This window comes from Odocoileus virginianus, chromosome 34 (genome assembly GCF_023699985.2).
Source record: "Odocoileus virginianus isolate 20LAN1187 ecotype Illinois chromosome 34, Ovbor_1.2, whole genome shotgun sequence".
NCBI classification, from domain to species: Eukaryota; Metazoa; Chordata; class Mammalia; order Artiodactyla; family Cervidae; genus Odocoileus; species Odocoileus virginianus.
Window position 1 is genome coordinate 34224127 of NC_069707.1, and position 22900 is coordinate 34247026.

Genomic DNA, 22900 nt, shown 5'->3' on the forward strand with positions numbered 1-22900 from the left:
GCTACTCCCACCTGGGCCTACTCTCTAGTAACGGGAGCAGGAGGAGCTGTTTTCAATGCTACAATCAGAGAGTTGTGTTGGTCAACGATATCATGGGAGAACTTTGTTCCATTTTCAGTGAGCCTGAAATACGGAAGAATCTTTTCCTCGGAAAGATTTTAGGAGAAAAAATAATCACACAAGTTACATAAAATAATATCCTGGCTCCAATGCAAAACAACCAAGTAAAATCAACAGGAATTAAAATACTGACTTAGAAACAATTAGATGGGCATATAAATCATGATAATAAATTACATTTGGTTTCAATTTTCAAATATATTTAAGGTGAATTATGGACCGCTTGCTGAACTATGAACTACACACTTAAGCTACATTTTAAGGACAAAAAGCTAATTATGAAAAACAAATGTTGCCAATGTAGACAGCAAGATAAATCTTAAAGTGCATGACTTTCCACTTGAGCAATACTTTCTAGAAAGATTGCAGGTTAATGCTTAACCTTTAAGATTAAAACATTAATCAAACATTCTCTGAGTGAATGGAGATTTATGGAGCAATTTCTAGAGAATAAATAAACTATAAGAATATAATGCATTTGTTTGACAAGTGTGGTAAGAAACTTTACTTCAACTCACCAAGTATGGTGGCTTTTCTGGGGCAGTGCAAAAGATGATGATGCCTGTAGTTTTATAACTCCCAAGGTGGAAATCACAGTGACAGACAGTTGAGTATCTGCTTACCTCTCACAGCGCTGTCCTGAGTACCCAACAGGGCATTCATCACAGATCAAGCCAAGACTCTGGTCCAAATGGCATATCGGGCTAAAGCTATGTTGTTGTCATTGGAGAACAACAGGGACAAGGAAGAAACACAAATACAAAATCATTAGTAGAATATTTTCATTTCTCTTCTTTCAATATTGCTGTGACAAAAGGGTACAGGGTAGTCATTCTCATCTCACAGATGGCGATTAGGGTCTGGGAAGTCAAGGATGAAATGATACGCCTATTTCTGCAGATGTGAATACAGTCCAGTGGAAAAGTGTCCCTGTAACATGTTAGTAATTGATATCTGACTGTTCTGTGTCTCCAAACATCAGGAACAAATGGGATCCTACAGCTGCTCTTGAGGGATTCCTCAGGCCTGGCAAAACATATTCTTAAATGTTTTCTCTCCAGCAAAATCCTGATGAATTTGAAGCAACCCAAAGGAACCTGTTATAGATTTTGGAAAACTCAGAATGTAGTCATGGAAGCAGTGATGGTGGTAGTGGTGGTGGTGATGGGGTTCCTCTGCCCAGTACTGCTGGCATGGGTGGCTGGGTGCGTGTGTGCATGAGTGCATGCGTGCATTGTGTGTGTGTGTTCAGGCCACTGCCCATTCATGGGTCAGCTGTTCACACAGATGGAACTCTTGGAAATGCTTTCAGATAAGATCAAGCATATTCTGCCTAAATTTCTAACAAATCCAAACAAACCAAAACCATGTTGCCATTTCATATTTCTGCTGTGTTCCAAAGTTTGCCTCTCTGTATGTATTTCTATTCGGGGTCTGAAATAACAGAGTTGAAAACCAAGTCAGGAATCAGCAGAGTGACTATGTACTAGCTTTAGCCTTCACCAACATGCTCAACTCTGGCCATACTTCTTTGTCTTGTGAGAGACACCTTTCATGCATAGACCCTTACCCCGAGAGTGACACAGTGGCTCTCTGAAGAGCCATCAACTGTTTTGAATTCTGTGAGTTCTACTACTTAACCATTTTAAAAGGATATGCCCCCAATTAATCTTTCTCCCAATATGCTTTCCCTAAGTAGATTTATTTTCTATTATATATGACAGGACAATTCAGTACACTCTTGCTTGATGGTTAAATGAACTAAAGAAAGAACAACAAATTTAACCACAAGTCTTGAGTTCATTTTATTCTTGACACTTGCATGACTTTGAAATACTTTCTTAACTCTTGTGCAGATCAGATCATGGGTACTATTTTTGAATATAATCCCTGTGGCTTAACTCATGGTAGTCCTGTAAAGATTTAATAATTTCTTTGTTTTTAAATTTCATATATATGCATTAGTATACTGTATTGGTCTTTTTAAATTGAACTATATTTGATTAAAAATACTGTTTTAATTTTGGGTATACAGCAAAATGATTCAGTTATATGTATATATCTTTCAGATTATTCTCTATTATAGGTTATAACAAGATATTGAAGAGTTCCCTGTGTTACACAGTAAGTCCTTGTTGCTATCTATTTTATGCAGAGCAGTTTGTGTCTGTTAATCCCATGCTACTAATTTATCCCTCCCCTACTCACTTTCCCTTTTGGTAACCATAAATTTGCTTTTTACATCTGTGAGTCTATTTTTATTCTATATATACATTCACTTGTGTTATATTTTTAGATTCCACATATAAGTGATACACTTGTCTTTCTCTGTCTGACTTACTTCGTTTAGTATAATATTCTCTAGGTCTGTCTGTGGTGTTGAAAATGGCAGTATTTCATTCTTTTTGTAGCTGAGAAATATATATATATATATACATACATATACACTGTGTGTGTGCGTATGCATGCTCAGTTGCATTCAGCTCTTTGCAACCCTAAGGACTGTAGTCTGTCAGGCTTCTGTGTTTATGGAATTTTCCAGGCAAGAATACTGGAAAGGGTTGCTGTTTCCTACTCCAGGGGATCTTCCCAACCCAGAGACTGAACCCATGTCTCCTGCATTGGCAGGTGGATTTTTTACCACTGAGCCCCCTGGGAAGCCCCCACATCTTCTTAAACCAATTGTCTGTTGATGTGCACTTGGGTTGTTTCTATGTCTTGGTTATTGCAAATACTGCTGCTATAACACAGGGGTACATGTATCTTTTCAAATTAAGAGTTTTATTTTTTTCTGGATATATATCCAAGAGTAGGATTGCTGGATCACATGGTAGCTCTATTTTCAGTTTTTTAAGGAACCTCCATACTATTTTCGGTAGTGGATGCACCAATTTATAGATTCCCACCAGTGGTGTAAGAAGATTCCCCCTTTTCTCTATACCTTCTCCAGCATCTATTATTTGCAGACTTTTTGATGACAGTCACTCCAGCCAGTGTGTAGCAATAACCCACTGTGGTTCTGCTTTTCATTTCTCCAATAACTAGCAATGAACATATTCTCAGGCACCTACTGGTCACCTGTATGTCTTCTTCAGAGAAATGTCTGTTTAGATCTGCCCATTTTTTGATTGGGTTATTTTTAAAGATTTAAAAATTCTTATCTGTTGATAGTAGCAAGCTATTAGAACCAAGTAGTTTTACCATTTAAAAAAAAACCCACAGAAGTATTGTCACAGATGTAGAAAATAAACTTCTGGCTACCAGGGTGTAAGGGGTAGGGATAAATTGCAAGATTAGGGTCACATATACACATGACCGTATGTAAATTCTACAACATGGATCTGTGTGTGCTCAGTCGTGTCCGACTCTTTGTGAGCCCATGAACTATGGCCTGCCAGGCTCCTCTGTCCATGGAATTTTCCAGGCAAGACTACTGAAATGGATTGCCATGCCCTCTTCCAGAGGATCTTCCCGAACCAGGGACAGAACCCATATCTCTCGCATCCCTTGCATCAGCAGGTGGATTCCTGATCACTAGAGCCACCTAGGAATAATAACCTACTGTATAGCACAGGGGACTCTATTCAGTCCTCTGTAAAGGCCTTCATGGGAAAGAAATCTTAAAAAAAAGGGTGGAGACATTAATATGCATAACTGATTCACTTTGCTGTAGACCCAAAACTAACACAACAGTGTGAATCAACTACACCCCAACAAAAATTAATATTATTTTTTTCAATTCAGTGAAGCATTTTACATGCATCTGTTGAGGTAAGTGGGGAAAAATTTGGTCTGATACATCTTGAGTCTACAAATCTTACTCAAATTAAAGATTTCACATTAAGGTGGCTGCTACAAGCAGACGAACAAGCCATCCTCAGCCTGCGATCTATGAGAGGAGACCCATCTTTTAGATGCAGCCTGTGGCCTATGACCTGTGACCGAATGGGAACACAGCAAGGGGGATTTTCTTGGCAAGAGGATGACTGCATTGAAGAGAAGAGGCACACGTAAGAATGGAAAGAAATATTTTTTTAACTCCTCATCCCATGATTTACTATTGTCTTTGGAGAAGGCAATGGCACCCCACTCCAGTACGCTTGCCTGGAGAATCCCATGGACGGAGGAGCCTGGTAGGCTGCAGTCCATGGGGTCACAAAGAGTCGGACATGGCTGAGCGACTTCACTTTCACTTTTCACTTTTATGCATTGGAGAAGGAAATGGCAACCCACTCCAGTGTTCTTGCCTGGAGAATCCCAGGGATAGGGTCGCACAGAGTCGGACACGACTGAAGTGACTTAGCAGTAGCAGTAGTCAGACATAAAAGGAGGACTGGATTTTGACAAACCTCTAGAATGCATGTACACCTTCTTTTAAAATTGGCATTATTTAATTGCCTTATCTTTTACAGAGAAAGTAATTCTTAACTAAAAAAAACCCCTAGGTTTCCCACCCATGTGGGACTACAAGGATTGAAAGGAAACCATGTTCTCCTGTCCAAACACAGTGAAGGAATAGGACAGGGAGACCACTTTCTCCCCCACAAATTCATCAAAAGATCACTTGAATGCTGAGCAACTTTCACAGAACAACTCCTGAATGCTAGCGGAGGACACCAGGCACCAGAAAGGAAGCCCACTCTCTTTGAAAGGAGGTAAGACAAAATATAAAGACAAAAAGAGAAGCAAAAGAGTTCCAGATGGAGACCCGTCCTGGGGAGGGAATCATGAAGGAAGAGAAGTTTCCAAATGGTAGGAAACCCTCTCGCAGGTGGGTCTGAGGGGGGATTTTGGAATCTTCAGAGGGCAACATAAACAAAAGGAAAAAAAAAAAGCACAGAATATGTGCCTAACTACAACTGCCAGCGAAGTAGCTCAGACACTCGTGTCTGTCACCAGCAAGATGAGGCTGGGCAAGGAGGGGCAGGCTGCATAATCAATGCTTAGGGTAAGGACTGGGCCTGAATGCCCTGAGGACAATCTGAGGGAACTAATGTGAGACAGCCACCCAAACTGTGGGATCACCAGAGAGAAAAAAAGACAGAACTTTCCCGATAAAGGCTCTAAGGTGCAGCCTGGCATGCTCAAGGAACAAAGGAGTGCGTGAACACCAAAGGAGAGCTAGCTGGCTGTGTGTGGGCCTCTCCCAGAGGCAGAGAGGTAGGTGTGCAACAGCCACAGCCAGAAGGCAGGCGTAATCTCAGCGCCGGAGACCGGCGTCCTCCTCCAAACCGTGAGCAGGCGCCCCGTTGCTAACTACGTCTTCTTGGGATCCTGGACAGTTGACATTTCCCAGGAAGGTTGCAGCCTGAGATCAGCTCCCCAGAGGAGACACAGGGGACACCTGGAATGTGCTCTCACGGCGCACCTGGAAACCGAGCATCTGGGACCGGGAGGTGAGTCAGATGCATGGCCCACCTGGGACAGCGCGCTCGGCAAGCACCTGGTCACCGAGCTGCTCGGACCTGGGAAGGGCAGGAAACACTCGCCCAGCCGGGTCTGTGCCCTGCGCAGACCCGAGAACCTGAGCGGCTTAGACCTGGGAAGGGCACGAGACGCTGACCCCGCTTCGGATGGCGCCCACGTGAGCGGCTCAGACCTGGGAAGGGCAGGAACACACGCCCAGCCGGGTCTGTGCCCTGCGCACACCCGAGAACCTGAGCGGCTTAGACCTGGGAAGGGCAGGAGACGCTGACCCCGCTTCGGATGGCGCTCCTGTGCCCTGCGGAGACCCGGGCACGTGAGCGGCTCAGACCTGGGAAGGGCAGGAACACACGCCCAGCCGGGTCTGTGCCCTATGCAGACCCGAGAACCTGAGCGCTTAGACCTGGGAAGGGCAGGAGACGCTGACCCCGCTTCGGATGGCGCTCCTGTGCCCTGCGGAGACCCGGGAACCTGAGCGGCTCAGACCTGGGAAGGGCAGGAACACACGCCCAGCCGGGTCTGTGCCCTATGCAGACCCGAGAACCTGAGCGCTTAGATCTGGGAAGGGCACGAGACACTGACCCCGCTTCGGATGGCGCTCCTGCAGGGCACCCTGGAGCCCGAGCAGCGCAGACCCGGAAGGCACACACCGCGAGCTGGGGCAAACCCAGTGTGGTCCGTGCACTGCGCGCGCTCCCCACACACGCCAGCGACGTTTGTGTGCAGGGTCCCTCCCTCCCCACAGCACAGCTGAGCAAGTGAGCCTGAATAAGTGACCACCTCCGCCCCCTCGTGTCAGGACGGAAATGAGACACTGAAGAGACCTGCAAACAGAGGAAGCCAAAATAAAGAAGCGGGAACCGCTCTGGAAGTGACAGGAGTGACAGATTAAAGCCCTGTAGTTAGCACTGACTAAGCACTGGAGGGGGCCTTCAGACACTGAGAATGAGTAAGAGCTGGACCGAGGAACTATCTGAAACTGAATTGATCCCACGCTGCCCACAACAGCTCCGGAGAAATTCCTAGATATATTTTTACTATTATCACTTTAAAGTTTTTCTTATAATTTATTACTCCTTTAATTTTTATTTTTATAACCTACTATTACCTTGCAAAAAAAAGACCCCATTTTAAAGTAAAATTCATATATATATTTTTCATAATTTTTGTGATTGATTTTGTTTTGTATTTTTAATATTGTTTTTTTGAGAGTCTAACCTCTACTCTAGATCTTTAATCTTTGTTTTTGGTATTTGTTATCAGTTTTGTACCTTTAAAAATCTAATCTCCAGTACCCATATTCACTTAGGGGTGTGATTACTGGTTTGACTGCTCTCTCCCCTTTTGATTCTCCCTTTTCTCTCCCAGGTCACCTCTCTCTCCTCCCTACCCGTCTCTTCTCTACTTAACTCTGTGAATCTTTCTGGGTGTTCTGGGCTGTGGGGAGCACTTAGGAAACTGATTACTGGCTAGATTAGTCTCTCTGGTTTTGACTCCCCCTCTGCTCCCCTGATCACCTCCATCTCCCTCCTCCCTCGTCTCTTCTCCATGTAACTCTGTGAACATCTCTGGGTGTCCCTCGCTGTGGAGAATTGTTTCACCATTAACCTAGATGTTTTATGATCTGCGTTGTATGGATGGAGAAGTCTTGAGGCTACTGTAAGAATAAGACTGAAAGCCAGAGGCAGGAGGCTTAACTCCAGAACTTGAGAACATCAGAGAACTTTTGATTCCAAGGAACATTAATAGACAAGAGCTCATCCAAAGGCCTCCATACCTACACTGAAACCAAGCTCCACCCAAGAGCCAACAAGTTCCAGAGCAAGACCACCAGGCTAATTCTCCAGCAAAGCAGGAACACAGCCCTGAGCATTAAACACAGCCCTGAGCAGGCTTTCCAAAGTCATGCCAAACCCTAGACACCCCAAAACTCACTACAGGACACTTCCTTGCACTCCTGAAAGAAGAGATCCAGCTCCACCCACCAGAACACAAATGCAAGCTCCCCTAACCAGGAAACCTTGACAACCACTAGCCCACCGCACCCCCCCCCCCCACTCCCCACAGGGATCAGGTTCCACAATAAAGAGGAACCAATAACTTCCAGCCTACAGAGAGGGCACCCCAAATACAGCAATGTAAACAAAAGGAAAAGGCAGAGAAATGTTCAGTAGGTAGAGGAACATGATAAATGCCCAGTAAACCAAAGAGGAGGAGACAGGGAGTCTACCTGAAAAAGAATTCAAAATAATGACAGTACAGATGATCCAAAATCTTGAAAATAAAATGGAGTTACAGATAAATAGACTAGAGACAGGGGTTGAGAAGATGCAAGAAATGTTTAACAAGGACCTAGAAGACATAAAGAAGAGTCAATCAATAATGAATAATGTAATAATTGAGATCAAAAGCACTCTGGAGGGAATAACAGTAGAATAACTGAGACAGAAGAGAGGATAAGTGAGGTGGAAGATAGAAGTGTAGAAACAAATGAAGCAGAGGGGAAAAAAGAAAAAAGAATTAAAAGAAACGAAAACAAGGTCAGAGACCTCTGGGACAATGTTAAATGCCCTAACATTCAATAATAGGAGTTCCAGAAGAAGAAGACAAAAAAAGGCTATGAGAAAATATTTGAGGAGATAATAGTTGAAACATTCCCTAAAATGGGGAATGAAATAGCCACCCAAGTCCAAGAAACTCAGAGAGTCCCAAACAGGGTAAACCCAAGTCAAAACACCCCAAGACACATGTTAATCAAACTAACGAAGATAAAACACAAAGAGCAAATATCAAAAGCAGCAAGGGAAAAACAACAAATTACACACAAGGGGATCCCGTTAAGGATAACGGCTAATCTTTCAATAGAAACTCTTCAGGCCAGAAGGGAATGGCAGGACATACCTAAACTGATAAAAGAGATAAACCTACAACCTAGATTACTATAACCAGCAAAGATCTCATTCAGATATGAAGGAGAAATCAAAAGCTTTATAGACAAGCAAAAGCTGAGAGAATTCAGCACCACCAAACTAGCTCTTCAACACAGATCTTCTCTATACAGGAAACACAGAAAAGGTTTATAAACTTGAAACTGAAACAACAAAGCATATGGTAGTGTGATCATACTTTCACCAATAATTACCTTAAATGTAAATTGGTTGAATGCCCCAACCAAAAGACAAAGACTGGCTGAATGGATACAAAAGCAAGACCCCTATATATGCTGTCTACAGGAGACCCACCTCAAACCTAGGGACACATACAGAGTGAAAGTGAAGAGCTGGAAAAACATATTTCATGCAAATGGAGACCAAAAGAGAGCAGGATTAGCAATACTCATATCAGATAAAATAGACTTTGAAATAAAGACCATGAAAAGAGACAAAGAAGGACATTACATAATGCTCAAAGGATCAATCCAAGAAGATATAACAATTATAAATATATATGCAACCAACATAAGAGCTCCTCAATATGTAAGGCAAATGATAAAAAGTATGAAAGAGGAAATTAACAGTAACACAATAATAGTGGGAGACTTTAATACCCCACTCACACCTATGAATAGATCAACAAAACAGAAAATTAGCAAGAGTACACAAGCTTTAAATGATACAATGGACCAGTTAGACCTAATTGATGTCTATATGACATTTCACACCCAAACAACAAATTTTACCTTTTTCTCAAGTGCACACAGAACATTCTCCAGGATAGATCACATCCTGGGCCATAAATCTGGCCTTGGTAAATTCAAAAAGGTTGAAATCGTTTCAAGCATTTTTTCTGGTCACAATGAAGTAAGATTAGATGTCAACTACAGGAAAAAAACTGCTAAAAATACAAACAGATGGAGGCTAAGTAAAATGCTTCTGAATAACCCACAAATCACAAAAGAAAGAAAAAAGTAAAGCAAAATATGCATAGAAATAAATGAAAATGAAATCACAACAACCTCAAACCTACGGGATTCAGTAAAAGCAGTGCTAAGAGGAAGGTTAATAGCAATACAAGCTTACCTCAAGAAACAAGAGAAAAATAAAATAAATGACCTAACTTTACACCTAAAGCAACTAGAAAAAGAAGAAATAAAGAAACCCAGGGTTAGTACAAGGAAAGAAATAATGAAAATTAGAGCAGAAATAAATGAAAAGGAAACAAAGGAGACTATAGTAAAAATCAAGAAAACTAAAAGCTGGTTCTTTGAGAAGATAAATAAAATAGACAAACCATTAGCCAGACTCATAATGAAATAAAGGGAGAAGAATCAAATCAACAAAATTAGAAATCAAAGTGGAGAAATCACAAAAGACAACACAGAAATACGAAGGATCATAAGAGACTAGTATCAGCAAATATATGCCAATAAAATGGACAACTTGTAAGAAATGAACAAATTCTTAGAAAAGTATAGTCTTCCATAATGGAACCAGGAAGAAATTGAAAAATTTAACAGACTCATCACAAGCATGGAAATAAAAAATGTAATAAAAAATCTTCTAACAAACAAAGCCCAGGACCAGATGGCTTCACAGGTGAATTCTATCAAAAATTCAGAGAAGAGCTAACACCAATCCTTCTCAAACTCTTCCAGAAAATTGCAGAGGAAGGTAAACTCCCAAACTCATTCTATGAGGCCAACATCATCCTAATACCAAAACCAGAAAAAGATGCCACAGAAAAAGAAAATTACAGGTCAATATCACTGATGAACGTAGATGCAAAACTCCTCAACAAAATTCTAGCAAACAGAAGCCAACAACATATTAAAAAGATCATACATCATGAGCAAGTGGGCTGTATCCCAGGGATGCAGGGATTCTTCAATATTTGCAAATTAATCCATGTTTTATACCACATTAACAAATTGAAAGAGAAAAACCATATGATTATCTTAATAGATGCAGAGAAAGCCTTTGACAAAATTATGATAAAAACTCTCCAGAAAGCAGGCATAGAAGGAACATACCTCAAGATAATAAAAGTCATATATGATAAACCCATAGCAAACATTATTCTCAATGGCAAAAAATTGAAAGCATTTCCCCTAAAGTTAGGAACAAGACAAGGACGCCCACTCTCACCACTACTATTCACATAGTTTTGGAAGTTTTAGCCACAGCAATCAGAGAAAATAAAGAAATAAACCAAATCCAAGTTGTAAAAGAAGAAGTAAAATTCTCACTGTTTGCAGATGACATTATCCTCTACATAGAAAACCCTAAAGACAACAGCAGAAAATTACTAGAGCTGATCAATGAATATAGTAAAGTTGTAGGATATAAAATTAATACACAGAAATCCCATGCATTTCTATAAAATAAGACTGAGAAAACAGAAAGAGAATTTAAGGAAACAATCCCATTCACCATTGTGATGAAGAGAATAAAATACTAGGAATAAATCTACCTAATGAAATAAAAGACCTAGATATAGAAAACTATAAAATATTGATGAAAGAAATCAAATTGATGGAGAAATATACCATGTTCATGGATTGGAAGAATCAATATAGTGAAAATGAGTATACTACCCAAGTCAATCTATAGATTCAACACAATGCTTATCAAGCTACCAACGGTAATGTATGGAACTACAAAAAACCTCGAAAGGCCAAGCAATCCTGAGAAAGAAGAATAGAATTAGAGGAGTCAACCTGCCTGACTTCAGACTATACGGCAAAGCCACAGTCATCAAGACAGTATGGTACTGGCACAAAGACAGAAATGCAGATCAATGGATCAAAATAGAAAGCCCAGAGATAAATCCATGCACCTATGGACACCTTATCTTTGATAAAGGAGGCAAAAATATACAATGGAGAAAAGACAATCTCTTTAACAAGTGGTGCTGGGAAAATGGTCAACCACCTGTAAAAGAATGAAACTAGAACACTAACACCATACACAAAAATAAACTCAAAATGGATTAAAAATCTAAATAGAAGACCAGAAACTATAAACCCCTAGAGGAAAACATAGGCAGAACACTCTCTGACATAAATCACAGCATGATCCTCTATGACCCACCTCCCAGAGTAATGGAAATAAAAGCAAAAATAAACAAATGGCTTTAATTAAAAGAATTAATCTCAAAAATATACAAGCAGCTCCTGCAGCTCAATACCAGAAAAATAAATGACCGAATAAAAAAAATAGGCCAAAGGACTAAACAGACACTTCTCCAAAGAAGACATACAGATGGCTAACAAACACATGAAAAGATGCTCAGCATCACTCATTATCAGAGAAATGCAAATTAAAACCACAATGAGGTACCATTTCACATGGGTCAGAATGGCTGCTATCAAAAAGTCTAGAAACAATAAATGCTGGAGAGGGTGTGGAGAAAAGGGAACCCTCTTACACTGTTGGTGGGAATGAAAACTAGGACAGCCAGTATGGTGAACAGTGTAGATATTCCTTAAAAAACTGGAAACAGAACTGTCATACAATCCAGCAATCACACACTGAGGAAACCAGAAATGAAAGAGACATGTGTATTCCAATGTTCATCGCAGCACTGTTTACAATAGCTAGGACATGGAAGCAACCTAGCTGTCCATCGGCAGATAAATGGGTAAGAAAGTTGTGGTACATACACACAATGGAATATTACTCAGCTATTAAAAAGAATGCATTTGAATCAGTTATAATGAGATGGATGAAACTGGAGCCTATTATACAGAGTGAAGTAAGTCAGAAAGAAAAACTTGAATACAGTATATTAAGGCATATATATGGAATTTAGAAAGATCATAACGACAACCCTATATACAAGACAGCAAAAGAGACACAGATATAAAGAATAGAATTTTGGACTCTGTGGGAGAAGGTGAGGGTGGGATGATTTGCGAGAATAGCATTGAAATATGTATATTACCATATGTGAAATAGATGACCAGTCCAAGTTCAATGCATGAAAGCTGGTGCACTGGGATGATCCAGAGGGATGGGATGGGAAGTGAGAGGGGAGGGGCTTCGGGATGGGGGACACATATACACCCGTAGCTGATTTGCTTCAATGTATGTAAAAAACCACCACAATATTGTAAAGTAATTAGCCTCCAATTATAATAAATGAATTAATTAAAACAAATAAATAAAAAAGGAAACCACATTGATTATTTTCTAATCCTAAATTAGTTTACTATAATTCTTGTCAAAAGTGCTCCACAAGGCTTCTGAGACTTAAAACTATTCATAAAATAGATTTCAAATTCTTATACTCCTGCCTCAGTTAGAATGACAGAAGTAATGTAAAATGCACTCATTGACAAAAAACAATGCTTTTTCAGAAAAAATTAAACAATAACAATATATCAGATTTGACTAACTCTACAATTTTAGTGAGCTTTTACAAATAATTCTGTCAAATTTTCACAAAATCCTATGAGCTGGTTGGGGTGGGCATAATTTTTCTTGTCCAAAGTCATATGCTAATTTCCAGAAGAATTTAGCACGGAATCCAGAACTTTGTTTCTAACTTGATGCTCTCTTTTCCCTATTTGTTGCTGTTTAGTGACAAGGCCATGTCCGTCCGACTCTTTGTGACCCCATGGACTGCAGCATGCCAGGCTTCTCTGTCCTTCACACCTTCTTAATTCAGAATTAACTACTTGACACAATGAGTCTAAAAAGCTCCTCATAAAAATATGTTTGTATTTGTGCTTCAATATCCTTTAAACAATTTAAACAGCATTCATTCCCTTACTGCTGTAACTGTGGTTGTAACTATGGAGAAGATGGTATTCAGCCACAAACATAAAATTAGAATGAGAAATAAACATATACATCAAGAATTTGGATTGGCAAATGCAGCAACTTGACACTGATTTTGGCAAATATATGAAGCTAACTGTTCTATGAAAGAAAAAGGGAACTGGAAGATCTTTGCTAACTTCAAGAGATTCCAAGATTATGTCACCTAACTCTAACTGGCCAGCTCCACATCAGCAGAGGCACTGTTTTGCTTCCTGGCTTAGTTGCTCCACAATAGACACAAGATCAAGAATAGCAGGCATTTTTCACAAACAGGGAGCAAGAGAAGCTATTGCCAGAAAAAAGAGTAAAGATCTACACAAAGAAAAGATCTTTTTAAATGACTGAATATAGATTTTTATATTTATATTGATCCATTTATAAGTAAGTGTATATATGTACATATAAATGAATATGTATATGAGCATATGTATCTATTTACATATTCAGGGTACAAACACAGATACAATCCACTTTGTTCCAGAGAGTATTTAATCCTAACTATCAAAATATGTACATTAATATAAAATGATGCAATAAAAGAGAGCAAAACTAAAAATTAACATAAAAATTAAGGGTATATTTAGAGTACAGAATTCATATTATAAAAATGCATTTATATAGGCATATATATATTGTACAATATGTTCATTGGATAGTGACAGATCATGTGGCTTTGAACTTTCTCACAGCCAATGCAAGAGGGAACCCAGAAACCTCTTGGTTCCTGTGATGTGATAGGAAATAATGAATTCTTCCATCACTAGCATAGAGTTTTCAACATTGAAAGTTAGACAATCAGGACATATTCTATGTTTGCATGTACAATAGTGGAGCAGTACTTCTTCTAACTAATTGTTACCTGGAACTCTTGCATGGGGGAAGAAAGATAAAATGGGATAAGATGCTGCAATGTGTCAGTGAGTGAGGAAACTAGGGTTAATTTGGTGAGTCTGTCCATGCATAACTGCTGAAGGAGTGGAAGACTGAGAGGAAGAGGAGAAAAATGAAGGGAAAACTCATCTTACTTCATGACTATTGTTCCGGCCACATGAATTTTTGAAATTTGTCTATAGGCTTTTCTTTATTTCAATTCAATGGCCTCTGCTCTACTTATTCTCATGACTCATTAAGCAAACATATTTCTTTAATTGTCTTCAAATAGTGTGAAATCTGATGGAATACCCATAATTGGATTTTGTAATTAGAATTGCATATTTTCTGTGTCTCTCTATATATGAGCTTCCCATTCAGCAAAAGCAGAATATGATCTCAGTAAAGTCCACATGCTGCTAAAGTATGAAAGCAAATACTTAGCATAGTGCCACAATAAGTTATAGTTATAATTTAAGGACAGTTTAAAAATTTTGCCAATATATGTTGGTTTGTTTAATATTGAAGGCATTTGGTTACTCATTTCAGTGGGAAGTGTTAGCCGCTCAGTCATGTCCAGCTCTTTGCAACACCACAGACACCACCAGGTTCCTCTGTCCATGGAATTCTCCAGACAAGAATACTGGAGTGGGTTGCATTTCCCTTCTCCAGGGGATGTTTTTGAGTGAGGGATAGGACCCAGGTTTCTTGCATTGTAGGCCAATTCTTTACTGTCTGAGCCAAAAAGGAAGCCCTAGTTACTTATTAGGTATTAATAACTAAACCTGCAGTTTTTCATCCTGCTTCAGTCTCTTAAGTTTGAGTTAGCATATCTATCACCAAACAGCAGTCATTTTTTACAATGGATATTCACAGTTTTTCTGACATTGAGTTCTATTAAATTTGTTTCCTCTCTTCAATGTCTCTATAATTGTTTCTATTACTATAGCCCCATTGGAAGAAGCACAGAGAGGTGAATTGGAATATATGGGTTCTAATATTTGTTCTGCCATAAGCAAGCTATATGATCATGATCAAAGCATTTAATTTCTTTGGAGTTTACTTTTTCCTTCTGATAGATGGGACCAGTAAGATACATGATAATCTCGTATGTGGACACAAAACAATATGTGGCAAATTGTCTAAAATGCCTAACATTCTAAAATTTCTGAATAATGTTGCTGAACTGAACATTTCCTTAACTTTCCTTTCATCTTGGAATAAGTACTATCTTTAACAACTATTGGGGAGAACCACTAGACCATTCAGGTATGACCTAAATCAAATCCCTTCTGATTATAAAGTGGAAGTGAGAAATAGATTTAAGGGACTAGATCTGATAGAGTACCTGATGAACTATGGACAGAGGTTCGTGACATTGCTCAGGAGACAGGGATCAAGACCATCCCCAAGAAAAAGAAATGCAAAAAAGCAAAATGGCTGCCTGAGGAGGCCTTACAAATAGCTGTGAAAAGAAGAGAAGTGAAAAGCAAAGGAGAAAAGGAAAGATATACCCATTTGAATGCAGAGTCCCAAAGAATAGCAAGGATAGATAAAAAAGCCTTCCTCAGGGATCAATGCAAAGAAATAAAGGAAAACAATAGAATGGGAAAGACTAGAGATCTCTTCAAGAAAATTAGAGATACCAAGGGAACATTTCATGCAAAGATGGGTTTGATAAAGGACAGAAATGGTATGGACCTAACAGAAGCAGAAGATATTAAGAAGAGCTGGCAAGAATACACAGAAGAACTGTACAAAAAAGATCTTCACCACCCAGATAATCATGACAGTGTGATCACTCAACTAGAGCCAGACTCCTGGAATGTGAAGTAAAATGGGCCTTAGAAAGCATCACTAGGAACAAAGCTAGTGGAGGTGATGGAATTCCAGTGGAGATATTTCAAATCCTAAAAGATGATGCTGTGAAAATGCTGTACTCAGTATGCCAGCAAATTTGGAAAACTCAGCAGTGGCCACAGGACTGGAAAAGGTCAGTTTTCATTCCAATCCCTAAGAAAGGCAATGCCAAAGAATGCTCAAACTACCACACAATTGCACTCATCCCACATGCTAGTAAAGTAATGCTTAAAATTCTCCACGCCAGGCTTCAGCAATACATGAACCATGAACTTCTAGATGTTCAAGCTGGTTTTAGAAAAGGCAGAGGAACAAGAGATCAAATTGCCAACATCTGCTGGATCATCAAAAAAGCAAGAGAGTTCCAGAAAAACATCTATTTCTGCTTTATTGACTATGCCAAAGCCTTTGACTGTGTGGATCACAACAAACTGTGGAAAATTCTGAAAGAGATGGGAATACCAGACCACCTGACCTGCCTCTTGAGAAACCTGTATGCAGGTCAGGAAGCAACAGTTAGAACTGGACATGGAACAACACACTGGTTCCAAATAGGAAAACGAGTACGTCAAGGCTGTATATTGTCACCCTGCTTATTTAACTTATATGCAGAGTACATCATGAGAAACACTGGGCTGGATGAAGCACAAGCTGGAATCAAGATTGCCAGGAGAAATATCAATAACCTCAGATATGCAGATGACACTACCCTTATGGCAGAAAGTGAAGAAGAAGTAATGAGCCTCTTGATAAAAGTAAAGGAGGAGAGTGAAAAAGTTGGCTTAAAGCTCAACATTCAGAAAATTAAGATCATGGCATCTGGTCCCATCAATTCATGGCAAATAGATGGGGAAACAGTAGTAACAGTGTCAGACTTTATTTTTGGGGGCTCCAAAATCACTGCAGATGGTGATTACAGCCATGAAATTATAAGATGCTTACTCCTTGAAAGGAAAGTTATGACCAACCTAGATAACATATTGAAAAGCAGAGACATTATTTTGTCAACGAAGGTCTGTCTAGTCAAGGCTATGGTTTTTCCAGCAGTCATGCATGGATGTGAGTGTTGGACTATGAAGTAAGCTTAGCGCCAAAGAATTGATGTTTCTGAACTGTGGTCTTGGAGAAGACTCTTGAGAGTCCCTTGGACTGCAAGGAGATCCAACCAGTCCATCCTAAAGTAGATCAGTGCTGGGTTTTCATTGGAAGGACTGATGCTGAAGCTGAAACTCCAGTACTTTGGCCATGTCATGCGAAGAACTGACTCATTTGAAAAGACTGGGAAATGCTGGGAAAGATTGAGGGCAGGAGAAGAAGGGGACAACAGAGGATGAGATGGTTGGGTGGCATCACCCACTCGATGGACATGGGTTTGGGTAAACTCCGGGAGTTTTGATGGACAGGGAGGCCTGGCGTGCTGCGGTTCATGGTGTTGCAGAGTCGGACACGACAGAGCAACTGAAGAGAACTGAACTTAACAACTATAATTCAAACGTGGCCTCTAGGATCAGCCCCAAAGTCAACTCTAAAAGTGGTCAATTCTTTCAAAAATTTAAAGTTTAGTACTTCTGATGCACACAAAGAAGCAGTATTCACAATGATAAGTATACAGAACTTATTAAGAGCCTACTCTCTGTTCAGCTTTGTGCCAAGAATATCTCTAATTTTATTGGATAACACACATAGCCTAAGTGTTCAAGGATAGCCATGTGTCTCTTTCATATCGTATTTAATCTATAAGTTATGTGATGCAAGAATTAAAAGAATATAAACATTTGAAATGTTTACAATTTTATTTGCTTCTCTCGAGATAAATATCATACCTAGTTACAATCTATAGCTGGAATATATACATCACCAAGATGAGATGGCTAAGCAAACAGTGGACACTGTAAATAGTTGATAAAGTGATATATATGTATAATTTAAATATTATATGCTTGTCTGTATTCATACATCATAATAATTATACCAATCTATCTTTATCTCCCTACACATTTGATTTATTTTGCAATATTATCTAAGAAATTTGGAGCCAAAATGCTTGTGATCTATAAGATTTATGACCGGGGATTAAATAGATAAATCACAAGGCAAAACTATCACTAAGCCTTACACTTCTAGATGAAGGTTGCAGCAACCTTTAGTTGATTTTTTTTCTTCCTAAATAGTCTGTGAACATTCAAATCACATCTCCTGGATAATATGTGACTAGTCAATTTATTCCTCAGAGTTTCTAACTCAGATTATAAGAATAATGACTTTTCAAAAACATTTTTAAAAGGAGAGTTTCTCTAAGTCATTAAATATCCCATTATTTAGTGAATACAAATTCAGGTTATTAGATTAAAATAAAATTTTGTCTCATCACAGTTGTGCAGCTGAATTCTGCATTGTGGTAAAACTGTGGTAAATTTAAAATACCTCTAAAATTAATACCTCTAAATTTAATTTTTAAACAAAGTAAATTGTCACTGTTCCTTCTTTTACTTAAAAAAAAAAGCCACCTTTCTATTGTAGTTGATTTTCAATATTGTTGTTAGTTCCGGGTGTACAGAAAAGTGATTCAGGTTTTTTGCAGATTATATCCCAGTCTAGGTTATTACGAGTATTGGGTATAATCCCCTCTAAAAGTGCTACATTTAAAGCTGGCATTTAAATAGGTTTTTGCACTCTACTGCCAATTCTACTTGTAAGGATAAAATTATAACCTAATAATTTAACAATTATTTAATGTAAATGAAAGCATCTTAAATGAAAGGATCTTTAAATATTTTGTTACTGTTATTACTGAGCTTTCCCTAAAAGAATCAAGATCTGCACAATATATCAAACTGGAATACCATACTTAGGAACATTTTATCACTGGATACTAGAACCTCAATTCTTTTTATCACTGACAGATGATGGATGGTGTTTTAATGCTTGCTGACTTTCTTCTTTCAGGAGCACAATTAGAATCCCTTTTAAAGTAGAAGCACAGTGAACAGAGAAGGATGGGTCACGAATGCCTATAATTACCCAAGCAAAGTTCTCTCTCTCATGGCTCATCCATATTTATAATAATACCAGTCCGATTTGAGGATAAATTCATATGGTCTTTATATTCACTTGATTATATAATTCTGCAAATGTTTTAGGCTAGGATTCATGTGGTACTATGAATGGCCAGCTCTGCTGGACTGACAGCAATGCTAACGCCACTGATATTTTGTTGAGAAGGAGTGCAATGCAGATGAGTAATCAGATGCCATCCCTTTGTTTTACTCAAAGTTTTGTGTAAATTGGATGGTTCTGGAAAATTCCACCGAAGTGAGTGAATACGTTCTCCGTTGCTTGATCTAACCCTTCACAAGTACACAAGAGAGCAAGATTTGTGCCATGGATGTCTAACGTACTCATTATTTTCCAGATTTCCTCTTAGCTTTCTTCCTCTTCTCTGACATCCCTGGTTGCCAAAAGATCTTCAGTTTGGTAACCATCCAGGCACACACCCTAAATTCTGAAAATATTCTGATCACTAATATACATTACCCCATTTCCCATTTAAGTCTCTTAATGCTATTGCTTATAATGCAGTGTTTTTTTTAAAGAAGCTCTTAAGACTGTAGGGGAATGGAAAGCACATGACTTTAAACTTAAAATTTCAACTCTGATACTTTAATATTTTATGACAGTAAATTACTTAATAAATGATCAGTCTCAGTATTAGGCTTATCATGTTCAATCATGGTTTTAGGTGTTTGGTGCATTTCAATTTATGTAATTCTCACAACCACCTGAGAGGGTCCTAATTATGACAAGAGAATTGAAGCACAGATAGTGTAAGTAACTTTCCCAGAGTCATATGGCTAAGAAGAATGAAATTCAGCATTTAAATCAAGGAATTCCGGTTCCAGAAATTGGCACTATAATGCTCTTTTCCCACTTGAAAACTCCTTTCTTAATATTTAATGAAAGCAGACTACTACATTCTAGGTATAGGGTCAGGTATTATATTTGGCATTATTTAACCTTCAGAAACAGTTTAATAAGTGGGTGTAAAATAATGCCAGGTATAATGCCTGACCCTATGCCTAGAATGTAGTAGTCTGCTTTCATTAAATCTTAGTTCTTCTTTTCTTTTCCAGTGACTAAGATGGAAATTCTGATGGAGGGATATTGTCAGGGAAGAGGAAAAGGATTTCACGTGGGCTGAACTGCAGGAAGCATAGTTCCTAAGATAACTTTTAAATTCAATGACAGAATTAATCTCAAAATCTTTAACTTGTAGTATTCATGGACTCCAGCAATAAAAGATTATTTTTATTGGGAATATCTTGGATAAGACTGCAAAATATGACCAACTTGGTAACACTTTCACATTAAAAAGCTGTAACTTTTTAACATGTAACATGTAATCATTATGAAAAACTTTTGCTCTTCAAGGATTACTATAGCATTCAGAAATAGATGAAAGTTACACACAAAAATATGAATTTTATTAAGCACTAAGCTAACCTTTAAGAAAATTTTTAAAAATTTGATTTAAAACTACAATTACTTACAATTTTTATTAATAAAAAGTATTGATTATTATTATAAGTAATATGCTTAATTAAAATAAAAATAGATTTTTGGTCTCAGGGTCTTGCTTACATATTTGCTTATGGGATGGCTGCCCCTGAGGGGAAAGTGAGTTACAGCATCTGAAATAATGTGTTCCCCTAAAAGGTGAAGGGAAGATCAGACAAAATATATACTTTAAAAACTCTGCTACACAAAGTTATTGTTTCAGACAAACAAGCAGAAAATTTTTTAAAAAACAAATATATCTGGATGAATAGAAAAATCGTATGAAGTTTACATTAAACTTTTCATGATGTGGTCACCCATATTTCAATATTTTATAATTTATAATACCATTAAACTATTTCAATAAGATAAACATATATATACAATATGATATTATATGACAATATGATAAACCATGCAGTAACTAAGGGATAAAACTGTTGCTTAAAGGTCAACTAGATTTATTTCTTATTTTACCTTTTTGAGGGATTTATGACTTGCCTAAGATTTACACATAGTGTGTGACTGGGACCCAAATAAGCAGCATTTTATTAGTAGTATTTTTTAATACAGTATGAAGGGGTGTGTGTGTGTGTGTGTGTCTGTGGGTATGTGTCTAAGTTTGTATAATATATGTCTGTTCTTCGGAGTTGGTTTAGAAATTCTATTTGAGTTCTGTTTCTTAGATACTAAATCCCCAAAACTAGAGCTAAAAACATTAAAAATTTCATGGAATAAACGGCCGTGATTTTAAATATTTTATATTTAGAAAAATTCATATTATCTTCCTGAGAAATTTATGCACATCTTTATTATTTATTTATGTATGACAAGAGAAAGGGTAAATTCTGTATCAAAAATACATTTGCAGAACCAGATTCCCAGCTCTGGAAAGAGGTAAGTTTGTTACTCACTTATTGGATGGACTATTGAGTGGACAGGCACAGGGCTGACAGTCGTCAGAGGTTCCTTTAGTAGGATCACCATAGAAACCAGGAAGACATTTATTGCAATATGGGCCAGCAGTGTGATCCTTACAATTCTGAGGAAGAAGTGCACATCAGAGTTTATTATTCCAGTCTCTAGCATCAACGCATTACCAAAAATAGGTCTACAGCATCATTAGTCTGTTCCCCGCCAGGAAGAGTAATTTCCCACATAAAATGGTCAATTTTACAGCTGCGAAATAGCATTGAAAGTTAATTTAATATCTAGCTTATAAACTACATGCTACTTTCAGCATATGCATACTTAACAAAAAGATGACTGAAATTCACTATAAAGTTTTTTCATTATGTAAATCATATTTTCTTTTCTTTTGGTTTTTCTTTTTTTCTTAAAGGAATATGAGTATGTGTAGTTAACATACATTTAGATTCTACACAGACTCTAAATGACATATGTTTAATGGAAATTGTACCTGATTTAGGTAAAAATTAATTGTTCAACTTAAAACTGCTGATTTAATGAGAACTGTGACTAATCATACAAATCCTCTGAGACTACAGCCCTCCTACATCTGAGATTAATTTGGACCTCAGTATGCTCTGATGATGTGGACAATGCACTGATGTATTATAGTCGTGAGGGCCCTGCTTGACTCATGATTAAAAGATGGGAAGAGGAGAAATTTTTAAATGTATACTAATAAATAATAAAACCACAAGGCATATAACAATTTCCCTCAGACATTGGTTTTTAAAATAAAACAGTATTTTCCATCAATTAGTACTTTCTGGAACCATGTACTTTTTAAAAGTAAAAAAATCAAAATAAAGTAACTTATATTTTGATTTCTTCATATTAATTAAAGTAGATTTATCAACTTAGTGTTCACAAAATTCATCAAGACTGGTGAAGGTGAATAATCAATTAATGAATGAAATTGTCTATAAAGTTTTCAATAGCACACTCTGATCAATGTATATGTTTTGGCATTGTGTAGACATAACTTCTTCAAACTCCTATAATACAATAAAATGTATATAATGCCTATGAAATAACACACAACATAGATTTATTGTGACTGAAATATACTTTTAATTTTACAAGAATAAACACTCTATTTTTTCTCATTTCAAAAGAGTTCATCAGAGTTTGGAGTGTAAAACCTTTAATTTTATCATCAATAACCAAATATGTAGAGGAAATAGCTAACAGCCAAAATATGAATTCATTTTAAGCATAAAAAAGTTATTAACCTTGATGACCAATGGGAGAGCCAGTTTGATTTAATGAAAGTTCTGAGTTATTATTTATTCCAGTATATTTTAAGTTCTATTTTAATTACATTTAACAAATATATTTAA

The 22900-nt window shown here is 37.8% G+C and overlaps 1 protein-coding gene across 2 annotated transcripts in view; it reads right to left on the reverse strand.

Moving 5' to 3' along the window:
* Positions 1-22900, reverse strand: part of LAMA2 (laminin subunit alpha 2) — a 677031-nt gene that overhangs the window by 266731 nt on the left and 387400 nt on the right. For both annotated transcript variants that reach the window (XM_070461486.1, XM_070461485.1), the window contains exons 17-18: positions 21506-21633; positions 744-830 (exon numbers count right to left, since the gene is read on the reverse strand). In XM_070461486.1, the coding sequence (XP_070317587.1) occupies positions 744-830; positions 21506-21633 (215 nt within the window). The remainder of the gene's footprint in view (positions 1-743; positions 831-21505; positions 21634-22900) is intronic.